Genomic DNA, 12,665 nt, shown 5'->3' with positions numbered 1-12,665 from the left:
GGGCAGGAGGAGAAGGGGACGACAGAGGATGAGATGGCTGGATGGCATCACCGACTCGATGGATGTGAGTTTGAGTGAACTCCGGGAGTTGGTGATGGACAGGGAGGCCTGGTGTGCTGCGATTCATGGGGTCGCAGAGAGTCGGACATGACTGAGTGACTGAACTTAAGTGAACTGAACTGAACACTTAGAAACTTTAATTTCTAAGAAAACAGCAGTAAGTGATTGTGAACTGCTTGTTATACCAATATTTTTTGGTTGGTAACCTTGTGAACACATTTCATAATTTCCAGAAACATACATTTCCTCATAATAATTTTTTAAATCTGGTACATGACATGTTTCTAATAAATGTAAACATATTTAGTTTTGCTATAATAAAAAGACAAAAGTAAGTAAGAGACTTTGGCAATTAATACTTCAGTATTTTATCATATTTGGAAATGATCTAGACTTCTGATGAATTTTCATCATTTAATTTTATTTACAGAAAAGCTGTACAGTTTTAAGTTACCAAATGATTTTGGAAGATATTTTAAAGTTTTATCTCACTTATTTTCATCTAAATCATTTGTCCCCCCAGATTATATTTAGATCACCTTTGAAAACTTCAGGTGACATCCACTCCCTGGGGTCACGAAGATCCTCTGCAGAAGGAAATGGCAACCCACTTCACTATTCTTGACTGGGAAATCCCATGGACAGAGGAGCGTGGCGGGCTACAGACCATGGAGTCTCAAAAGACAGGACTTAGCGACTAACAACAGAATAACAACACTTTCAAATATTTAATATTGATTGAGCCCTTCTGGAGAGCAGTATGGCAGTGTTTACTGACATTAACATGCACACTGAGTAAAATCTGACTTTGAGGAAACTTGTTGGAAATACCCCAATAGGCACAGAAAGACATACATACATCCATGGTTACTGAGCATTGTTTGTAATAGGAGAAAAAATGGTGGTCGGCGGGGGCGGGGCGGGGAGAAAGTGAGCCACCAGGGAAGCCCCCCAAAAGAAAAATGTTTAAATAAAATGCAATGAGAAATACACATAAATTACAATAAATAGTCTTCATTGATCATAAATATAAAATTTATAGCCCAAAGAAGAAAAAAGAATAGAAGACAATTGTGCAACAGTATTATCCCTATGCTCCCAGTTACATTTAAGAAATTCAACCGAAATATGCGCACATCACGTTTGGATACCTACGCTCTTGAAGATTCCACAGCTAACTGCTATACGGCTTAATACGTACAAAGCCTTACATGATAAATGGTAATAATAAGAGTTGTCTTTTTTTTTTTAAATTATAATGCATTCTTGCATTACTTACATAATTTAAAAGTAAAGAATATGTTTGCGATTGCATTAATAACTCCCTGAACCCAACTACCTGCCAAGCGTGAGGGTCATTTATTACAACCCTTCCATCCCAAGAGCCCAGCACGGGATCCAGCAGTTAATGGCCTGGCTCTGAACACATGCTGCGGGGACCAGCCTGCCGATTCTCACCATTCCCCACACCCCAGGGAGATCCTAAAGTCAACATTCACCACACCATGCTAATTCTCCCTCAGATGACGCAGCTGCCAGCCATACAAAACGCAGGCGCGAGAAGGCGGTGCTCACTCCCGGCAGCCCCGCCTCCCGGGCTCCTAGACGTCATTGGGCAGCGCCGCTCAGTATCTGAGGGGCCTGCGATCTGCCTTCCGGAAGGGAATCCCGGCCGCTGACTATGGCGACCGTCGCGGAGCAGTGGGTCCTGGTGGAGATGGTCCAGGCGCTCTACGAGGTGAGCTTGGCGACTTCAGGGGCTTACGACCACACCCAACCCTGGGGAAGTGGGACGTTTTGTCTGGATTTTTGTGCTGAGGGCCTAGGCGGGCCTGGCCTAGTCACGCCCGGACCCTCGGCGTCGCTCCCTGGAAGGGCTCAGAGGCACATATTTCCCAGCGGCGGAATGTAGGGAGGCGCGGGTGGGAGCCGAACTGGGGGGTCTCGATTTGCTCTCCAGCTAGTGGGGAGCCCTCTCCAGGTCCTGTCCGGATACAGGAGAGAGACTAGTCAAAAGCCAGAACTGTTAAAACGGGGGAGATGGAAGTAGAATGGAAAATCTCAGTCTGGAGAGGTCCTAGGGAAGACAGGTCCTTGGAACTGTGGAGCAGATAATAGGGGAAAAAATAATAAGTTGGAGTTTGTTTTTGTTGGGAGGTAGCCGAATGATTTGTTGGAAAGGAAGCCGAATGATTTAGGAATATGAAATAGCCATTCTTCCGCATACGTCCCATTTTCTGTCTTGCAGAGATACAACGACTTTAGTAAATCTTTGAAGAAAGATTAGTTAAGGGATGTTTTTTGAAAGGCCAGCCATTTCAGGTAGTAAGATAATATAAAATTTAAATGTCATTCTTGTGTAAAACGTTCATTCGACATTTAGTGAGTTTCCCTGCACTGTACTGAGCTGTTCAGTGGCCACTAAACACATGTGGCTATTAAGCACTTGAAAAGTGGCGAGTACCGCTAAAGGAGTGAATTTTTCATTTACGTTAGATGTGTATTTAAGTAGTTTAATGGTGCTAGTGACTATAATATTGGGCAGCACAGATGTAAATGCTAGAAGCAGTGCAGTGTGCGAACAGGTAAAAGTCGCTGTGCTTATGAATCTCACATTCATGTAGAGTGAATCTCAGTTTCTTTCGATAATTTTCTTAAAACTTAATATTGCACTTACTGGCAGCGGTGATGATGAAAGATGCATCAGAACCCATCAGGACTTTTTGGAAAAAAAAAAAAAAACAACAACAGTTAAGAAAGAGAATATGGCTTAGGAGATGTCCAACCATAGGTTAATCATAGTGACTGTGAAAGTCACTCAGTCTTGTCCCACTCTTTGCAACTCCCTGGAGTTCTCCAGGCCAGAATACTGGAGTGTGTAGCCTTTCCCTTCTCCAGGGGATCTTCCCAACCCAGGGATCAAACCGAGGTCTCACGCATTGCGGGCAGAATCTTTACCTGCTGAGTCACAAGGGAAGCCCAAGAATACAGGAATGGGTAGCCTATCCCTTCTCCAGCGGATCTTCCCCACCGAGAAATCCAGCTGGGGTCTCCTGCATTGCAGGCGGACTCTTTACCAACTGACCTATCAGTGACTAAGAAGAGCCAGTGAAATTTAAGATTTGTGTTTCAGAAATGAATGTAACTTCTACTGTATATTGTTGCTGCCTTTCTGAAGACTGCCTTCGATTGTGTAACTTCTCATGCCTTAGTCCTGACCATGAGTGAACCTTGAGAGGAGTCCTCCTGGATGTCTTTCCTAGGGAAGAAAAGAACCTGCATTTGTAATTTTTATTAATTCAGTAGACATTTCAGCTTTTCTTAGGATGATGTCTTTGTGGGGTGGAATGTTTAACTAGTGACTTGGATATTTGTTTGTCAGCTATAGTCCAATTATTGATAAAACCAAAAGGGTTTTTTTTAGTAGAGCCCTTATTCTTAAATGAATTATATTCAGGAGGGATCAGCAAATTTTAAAAATAATCTTACAGAGATTTCTGGTTTTGCTTCTAATTTCTGTGTACCTTGGATGTAGAATTTAAGGAGTCTTGTTGTGTACCTATACATAGATAACATGTATGGAGTTTTAAAGGTACCTGTGCAGTGATCTGGAAGTTTATGTATGCATTTGTCAGCAGTTTCCCTGTCACCACCTCAGAATTTTTTGAACTACTGTGACTCATCACTTTCTGTCTAATGCTTTACAGTAGTTTGTATTTACATTTCTAAATACCTCTTTTAAATGACTTTCCAATGACAACCTATTGGAATACAGCACTCCATAACTGACTGATGGTGGTTTAGTTGATATCTGGAATCTTCTACATGCACTTCGTGTGTTTAGTTGTATAAAACATAAAAGTCAGCTAGCTTGGCCTTTATCCTGGAAATGTACAGTTGAAAAGAAAACCTGACATGGATAATTTCATTAAGGTAACTTTTTGCCTGCTGACATGGAAAACACTACATACTTTTGGGAAACTATGGTAGAAAAGAGACATGCTGTTTCTTTAAGCATTAATAAAGTCTTTCTGCCATGTTCCAAGGAGAATTTAAAGAGGCTTATCAGGGATACGGAAAATGTAGTAAGATGTGCAAAATTCTTTGAAAATTGTGGAAACTGGTTTCCAAATAATTCTCAGTTCATCCGTGATATGTGAAGGTGACAGAAGGCTTGTGATGCTGCAAAATGTTTGTTAGTTACAGTTGTTTCCTACCAGTAAAAATACAAATTACCTGAAGGATCTGATAGTTAATATTGTTTAATTATTGAAATTCTGTGTCAGATTTTATTTTAAAAATTAATTTTTATTCCTAAAGATGGTTTAAAGCTGCAGTTTTAGAGATTTTTCATGTTAGGAGACATGCCTTCTGTTAGAAATGGGAAATGGAATGAGCAGAAATAAAGTGAGCTTTGGAAGTAAATCTCCAGAAGTAATAAATAGGTTTTGTAAGGGTCATGGGTAGTAGTATATGCAGGTGCATTAAATTATATGTGCAGGTTTGGAAATATTTGTTTATTTCTTGTTTGTGTTTTACTTTTGTTTTTGACTCCTAGGCTCCTGCTTATCATCTTATTTTAGAAGGAATTTTAATACTCTGGATAATCAGACTTCTTTTCTCTAAAACTTACAAATTACAAGAACGATCTGATCTTACACTCAAGGTGAGAAGTTAAATTTCTATTTTATTATTTGGTGTATGATTATAGTTGTTGCTGCTGCTAAGTCACTTCAGTTGTGTCCGACTCTGTGTGACCCCATAGATGTCAGCCGACCAGGCTTTCCCACCCCTGGGATTCTCCAGGCAAGAACACTGGAGTGGGTTGCCATTTCCTTCTCCAATGCATGAAAGTGAAAAGTGAAAGTGAAGTCACTCAGTCATGTCTGACTCTTAGCAACCCCATGGACTGCGGCCTACCAGGCTCCTCCATCCATGGGATTTTCCAGGCAAGAGTACTGGAGTGGGGTGCTGTTGCCTTCTCCAATTATAGTTGCTACATCTTTCAAAAAGGACTTGTGGTGGCCCAACTATATATATATGTTAAAATGTTTCTGGAATGTAAGGAAAACGGGAATGAAATATCAGGGTAAATGAATTACAAGGAATCCAGGGATAAAGTAAGTGTCCAAAGGAGTACCATGTTACAGGCCTTTGTATTTTGCTAGAAGTAAACAGCAGTCTGGAAACGTACTAGATGCTGGAAGGGAGACTTGGGCTACTGCTGAATTGCCAGTGTCCACCTATAAGGTTTCATGAGTTGCTTGGGAAAAGCAGCACTGTTTCTGAAGTGTGAATGAACGTTTTCCCTGTGGTCTTCATAAAGGAGATTCAGAGTCGGAGAGAATCCTCTCCATCCCACCACTCTCCACCTTCACACCCCAAATCGAATTTTCATGTGTTCTGTATGGTAAAGAATCCAGCTCAAGCCCAAGTTCGGCAAACCTTAGGAAGAAGTGTCAAGAGGACTTTCAGTGCTGCCCTCTGGGGGCTGTTAGTATGGAGGACCAAGGGGTTTGTGGAATCCCCCACCTTCTCGTGTGGGTAGGAACACTGAGTAACTGTGCCCCAGGTATGAGAGGGGAAGAGCAGTTTTGACTGCAGCGTGGTTTCTGTGACTTTGATTGTTTCCCTGTCCAGCCTCTATAGCAATATGCCAGAATACTTAGAGACAAGTACAGTTAGAGGTGTTTTCCCACAAAAGTGCCTACAACTTCAGGAGTTCACAAGGCAGCGTTAAGTGTAGCACAAAGATGGACACTGCTCCTTTCTTTGCTTGCTGGAGCATTCACAGGAGACGGTGCAAGTGGAATAGAATTACAGCAGTGTGGCAAGTGTTGCCTTGTTTTCACTGGCTGGCCCTTGCTATCTTGATCATTAATGTTTATCATGAGAGGGTCAGACAGTATCCCCTCTAGGGGATATGCAGCAAGTGACTCTTAGGGCAAATAAGTTTAGGAAACCTGAGTAAAGCAAACTAAAGAGGTGTCTTGTTGCATGATTTCTTATATAAAAGGTTTTTTATACACCAGTGGCTATTTGAACCTCTGGAGAGATACCCTAAACTTGACCACGGATCCCCACCCCTGCCTTTTTTTATGGCACACTGATCCTTGTGGGATTAGTGTACCATAGAACACTCTTTTGATAGTATTACAGTAAGATTGAGTCCTCCAGCCCAGAAATCCTGTTTTCTTTTTTTCCCTTGGTATTTAGGAACTCCATGTGAATGATTACGTGGCCATGGAACAGATTTCTAGCCCAGCTGTTTAAGGGGTTGATCATTCCTAATATTCTTAATTTAAGTTTAAGCATATCAGTCCACACAAATGTGCATTTTGAAAGAATAATGCCTAAACATAATTTTAGGATAACCCTCTAAAATCAAAGCTTACCTATAGCAAGATTCAGTAGTCACTGACATCTTACCCTAAAAGCTGTGGAAGGAAAAAAAACAACTGTGTGAGCGTTTCTAAAGCTTAACTTAATGGCGGCAAAGAAGAAATGCCCTTCTCAGTTTTGCAGATGTGCAGAGTCTCTTGAATACCAGGCAATCTTGAATTGATTCTGAAATGTGTCTCCATGGTAGCGAGTGGACTGTGTATATGTATCACACGTGCTCTAGGCTTGTTCAGGCTACTGTTCTTCCATGCAGTTGATTTATTCAGCTAAGCATTTTTGAGTTCCTGAGCCTTAAGTGAGTATGCTCCTGGCCATGCCCTAGAGTTGTCTATTAGGAGAAACATACACAGAAGCATTTAACAGGAGTGTGGAAATAGAAATATTAAGAGTGGGCTTATCTAAGGCTAGAATTCCTGTCTCTGTCATGTTCATCAGGTGTGCCTCATCTCATCGTATACATCCAGAGTACATTTTCAAAATTACACTGCCTTTTCTAGTTCAAGAAAGGATAGGAAACTCAAAATAGTCAAAATACCTGTAATGTAAGAAATAGCAGGTAAAAGGAATAAAGTGGCTTTCTGTGAGAAATTTCCAAACAACTAAATCCTATTATAATAATCATTATTAGAGAGTCTTTTGGTATATTTCAGTTGCTTCTGAATCCTTGCCAGTGGCTTATAGAAACAGTGCTTTGTAGTCTAGTTGATCCCTTCCTATGACTATCATGCCTATAAGAACCTAAGGTGTGGCTGTCTGTAATATTTTGCAAGAGGCTGAGGTCACTTCGTGCTTCTTGTCTTTGTGTTGTAGACTTTTTGTTTTATCATCAGTAGCATTTATACTTCCTGCAGTGAAAAATTCTGAACAAAAATAAAATGAAAAAAAATTTTCCATCACCCAGGAAGTTTCATGGGAAAAGAGCCTTTAGTCTGAGTTGAGGAAAGAGGTAAGGGGTTAAGTGCACAAAACTCAGTGGTGATTTAGTGTCATTTCCAGCCACAGCGTCTGGACCTCTTTCTAGCAGCGTGTTCATTACGATGGCATCATTACAACAAACAGTTTAGATACTGCTAGAGTTGCTGTCCAGTGAGTAGCACTGCACTGTATTTTAACTGCTTTTCTCTTGTAGGAAAAGGAAGAATTGATTGAAGAGTGGCAACCAGAGCCTCTTGTTCCTCCTGTCTCAAAAGACCATCCTGCTCTCAACTACAACATTGTTTCAGGGTAAATTGGTTTTGTTAGTCAAGGGCTGATGTTTGGTTTCCTGAAAGTAAATTCAGCAAAGTATACGTTGGTTTATATAGTATTCCCTTTTTAACTGAAATAAGACGTTCAGAAACTTCTGGAGATCGGACATGCTCTTTAATAGTCTCCAGCTTGGGTTTCAGAGTTTATCTCTTTAATACATATCTGTTTTTCAAAGTAATACAGACATATAGTATTTCAGATGGTGAGACAGTGAAATGAAAAACAGCATTCCTCCTTGTTGCCACCTGGTTTGTTTCTGATTTTAGATCTGTTGTAGATCTTTATAAGTAGATAGTAATGGTATGCTTACACCACTGTTTCTTGATTGATTAGTATAGACAGACAGTCCCTGTTGACTCTCACAGTATGAATTATGAAACTTCAACTCACACTAGTCCCTCCTGGCTTCCAGTGTTTTATCTGTTTATATTTTTAGTTCTTCTGTTTCAGTATAGAGAAAATATTAGACACATAGTATCCATCATCAAGAAGTAATAGGTATTAACATTTTGCTGTTTACTTCAAATCTGTTTTTTAAAAGAAATAGAGCATTAGAAATATAGTTGATCCTTGAACAGTATGGCAGGGGTGCTGACCCTCCATGAAGTCAAAAACGTACAACTAAATTACAGTCAGCCCTCCAGATACATGGTTTTAACACATCCCTCCAGATAGTGGTTTTACTACTATTTACAATCTCAAAGTTGGTGGATGTTCCTTTGCTTATATTTATGCTTTTACAACAATATGCCTGTTGCCATGAAAGTTTTCAGTATTTGTTTATAAAATACGATGCAGCATATTCTCTTGAGAGAGCTTCCCAGGTGGCTTAGTGGTAAAGAATCTGCCTGCCAGTGCAGCTGATGCAGGACATGTGGGTTCAGTCTCTGGGTCAGGAAGATCCCCTGGAGAAGGAAATGGCAACCTACTCCAGTATTCTTGCCTGGGAAATCCCATGGACAGAGGAGCCTGGAGGGCTGCAGTCCATTAGGTCGAAAAGAATCAGACACCACTGAGCAACATTCTCCTGAGACTGTCCTTCTACTTCTGGTCTGACATGGGAGAGGCTTGTATTCTTCACTTTGGTGAATTTCTTTGGTCTTATGAAAGTTTTACTTGTTCTTAAATCAAACTTACCAATCATTAATGTTATGATCATAAAATCCTTTCTACCACAGATGTCTAATTTGCCTGTTTCCTGTATGACAGTCACTTGTCCCAACGTAATTGGTTGAATAATCCATTTTTTACCTACTGATTGGAAATTTCCCTACTTTCATATGTCATGTTCATCACTCAGTCGTGTCGGACTCCTTTTTCATATCCTTCTCCAGGGGATCTTTCTGACCCAGGGATCGAACCTGGGTCTCCTGCGTTGCAAGTAGATTTGTTACCATCTGAGCTACCAGGGAAGCCTTCTTATGTTTAGTTCCCTTATATAAGATCTATTTCTGGCTTTATTTCTGTTCTTTGGTATATTTGTTCTCCCTGTGCCAGAACCTCGTTTATGTTGTTCAGTTGCTAAGTCATATCCAACTCTTTGCAACCCCATAGACTACAGAACACCAGGTTTCCCTGTACTTCACTATCTCCCTAAGTTTGCTTAAATTCATGTCCATTGAGTCAGTGATGCTGTCTAACCACCTCATCCTCTGCTGCCCCCTTCTCCTTTTACCTTCAGTCTCTCCTAGCATCAGGATCTTTTCCAGTGAGTTGGCTTTTCGAATCAGGTGGCAAAGTATTGAAGCTTCAGCTTCAACATAAGTCCTTCCAATGAATATTCAGGGTTGATTTCCTTTAGGATTGACTGGTTTGATCTCCCTGCAGTCCAAGAGATTCTCAAGAGTCTTACCCAGCACCATAATTCAAAAGCGTCAATTCTGGGAAGCTCAGCTTTCTCTTATGGTCCAACTCCAGATCCATACACAACTGCTGGAAAAACCATAGCTTTGACTATACGGACCTTTGTCGGCAAAATGATGTCTCTGCTTTTTATATACCGTCTAAGTTTCTCACAGATTTTCTTTCAAGAAGCAACGTCTTTTAACTTCATAGCTGCAGACACTGTCCACAGTGATTTTACAGCCCAGGAAAACAAAATTTGTCAGTGCTTCCACTTTTTACCCTTCTGTTTGCCATGAAGTGATGGGACCAGATTCCATGATCTTAATTTTTGAATGTTGAGTTTCAAGCTGGCTTTTTCATTCTCCTCTTTCACCCTCATCAAGAGGCTCTTTAGTTCCTCTTTACTTTCTGCCATTAGAGTGGTATCATCTGCATATTTGAAGTTGTTGGTATTTCTCCCAGCAATCCTGGTTTCTGCTTGTGGTTCAACGAGCCTGGCATTTTGCATAATGTATTCCACATATAAGTTAAATAGGCAGGCTGACAATACAGCCTTGTTGTATTCCTCTCCCAATTTTGAACCAATCCATTATTCCGTGTCTGGTTCTAATTGTTGCTTCTTGACCTGCATACAGGTTTCTCAGGAGACAGGTGTGGTGGTCTGGTCTGTTTAAGAATTTTCCACAGTTTGTTGTGATCTACACAGTCAAAGGCTTTAGCATAGTCAATAAAGCAGAAGTAGATTTTTTTTCTTAGAACTCTCTTGCTTTCTCTATGACCCAACAGATATTGGTAATGTGATCTCTGGTTCCTTTGCCTTTTCTAAATCCAGCTTATGTATCTAGATTCATGTACTGCTGAAGCCTCCCTTGAAGGATTTTGAGCATAACCATGCTAGCACGTGAAATGAACTCAGTGTTAGGGTAGTTTGAACATTCTTTGGTATTGCCCTTTTTTGGGATTGGAATGAAAACAGACCTTTTCCCATCTTGTGACCACTGCTGAGTTTTCCAAATTTGCTGACATATGAGTGCAACACTTTAACAGCATGATCTTTTAGGATTTGAAATAGTTCAGCTGGAATTCCATCACTTCCACTAACTTTGTAGTAATGCTTGCAAAGGCCCTCTTGACTTTACACTCCAGGATGTCTAGTTCTAGGCCAGTGACCACACCATCGTGGTTATCCGGGTCAAGACCTTTTTGTGTAGTTCTTCCATACATTCTTGCTCAGTTTACTTCAGTTCAGTCGCTCAGTCATTTCCGACTCTTTGCAACACCATGAATTGCAGCACGCCAGGCCTCCCTGTCCATCACCAACTCCCGGAGTTCACTCAAACTCACGTCCATAGAGTCTGTGATGCCATCCAGCCATCTCATCCTCTGTCGTCCCCTTCTCCTCCTGCCCCCAATCCCTCCCAGCATCAGAGTCTTTTCCAATGAGTCAACTCTTCACATGAGATGGCCAAAGTACTGGAGTTTCAGCTTTACCGTCGTTCCTTCCAAAGAACACCCAGGACTGATCTCCTTCAGAATGGACTGGTTGGATCTCCTTGCAGTCCAAGGGACTCTCAAGAGTCTTCTCCAACACCACAGTTCAAAAGCATCAATTCTTCGGCGCTCAGCCTTCTTCACAGTCCAACTCTCACATCCATACATGACCACAGGAAAAACCATAGCCTTGACTAGACAGACCTTTGTTGGCAAAGTAATGTCTCTGCTTTTGAATATGCTATCTAGGTTGGTCATAACTTTCCTTCCAAGGAGTAAGCGTCTTTTAATTTCATGGCTGCAGTCACCATCTGCAGTGATTTTGGAGCCTAAATAAATAAAGTCTGACACTGTTTGCACTGTTTCCCCATCTATTTCCCATGAAGCGATGGGACCAGATGCCATGATCTTAGTTTTCTGAATTTTGAGCTTTAAGCAGAGGCTTTTGAGTTCCTCTTCACTTTCTGCCATAAGGGTGGTGTCATCTGCATATCTGAGGTTATTGATATTTCTCCCGGCAATCTTGATTCAGCTTGTGTTTCTTCCAGCCCAGCGTTTTTCATGATGTACTCTGCATAGAAGTTAAATAAGCAGGGTGACAATATACCGCCTTGATGTACTCCTTTTCCTATTTGGAACTAGTCTGTTATTCCATGTCCAGTTCTAACTGTTGCTTCCTGACCTGCCTACAGGTTTCTCAAGAGGCAGGTCAGGTTGTCTGGTATTCGCATCTCTCAGAATTTTCCACAGTTTATTGTGATCCACACAGTCAAAGGCTTTGGCATAGTCAATAAAGCAGAAATAGATGTTTTTCTGGAACTCTCTTGCTTTTTCCATGATCCAGTGGATGTTGGCAATTTGATCTCTGGTTCCTCTGCCTTTTCTAAAACCAGCTTGAACATTTGGAAGTTCACGGTTCACATATACCTGAAGTGTGGCTTGGAGAATTTGATCATTACTTTACTAGTGTGTGAGATGAGTGCAATTGTGCAGTAGTTTGAGCATTCTTTGGCATTGCCTTTCTTTGGGATTGGAATGAAAACTGACCTTTTCCGGTCCTGTGGCCACTGCTGAGTTTTCCAAATTTGCTGGCATATTGAGTGCAGCGCTTTCATAGCATCATCTTTTAGGATTTGGAATAGCTCAACTGGAATTCCATCACCTCCACTAGCTTTGTTCGTAGTGATGCTTCCAGAGGCCCACTTGACTTCACGTTCTAGGATGTCTGGCTCTAGGTGAGTGATCACACCATTGTGATTATCTTGGTTGTGAAGATCTTTTTTGTACAGTTCTTCTGTGTATTCTTGCCATCTCTTCTTAATATCTTCTGCTTCTGTTAGGTCCATGCCATTTCTGTCCTTTATCGAGCCCATCTTTGCATGAAATGTTCCCTTGGTATCTCTAATTTTCTTGAAGAGATCTCTAGTCTTTCCTATTTTGTTGTTTTCCTCTATTTCTTTGCACTGATCGCTGAGGAAGGCTTTTTTATCTCTCCTTGCTATTCTTTGGAACTCTGCATTCAGATGTTTGTATCTTTCCTTTTCTCCTTTGCTTTTCACTTCTCTTCTTTTCACAGCTATTTGTAAGGCCTCCTCAGACAGCCATTTTGCTTTTTTGAA

General features: G+C 41.1%; 1 protein-coding gene across 1 annotated transcript in view; it reads left to right on the top strand.

The window, feature by feature from the left end:
- Positions 1-1,659: 1,659 nt before the first annotated feature.
- SPTLC1 (serine palmitoyltransferase, long chain base subunit 1) overlaps positions 1,660-12,665 on the top strand; it is a 68,372-nt gene continuing 57,366 nt past the window's right edge. The window contains exons 1-3 of the mRNA XM_010835958.1: positions 1,660-1,798; positions 4,619-4,726; positions 7,592-7,686. Of these exons, the coding sequence (XP_010834260.1) occupies positions 1,742-1,798; positions 4,619-4,726; positions 7,592-7,686 (260 nt within the window). The 5' untranslated portion in view covers positions 1,660-1,741. The remainder of the gene's footprint in view (positions 1,799-4,618; positions 4,727-7,591; positions 7,687-12,665) is intronic.

This window comes from Bison bison, unplaced genomic scaffold, assembly GCF_000754665.1.
Source record: "Bison bison bison isolate TAMUID 2011002044 unplaced genomic scaffold, Bison_UMD1.0 scf7180017864057, whole genome shotgun sequence".
Lineage (NCBI taxonomy): Eukaryota > Metazoa > Chordata > Mammalia > Artiodactyla > Bovidae > Bison > Bison bison.
This window is presented reverse-complemented; position numbering and strand designations above follow the sequence as displayed.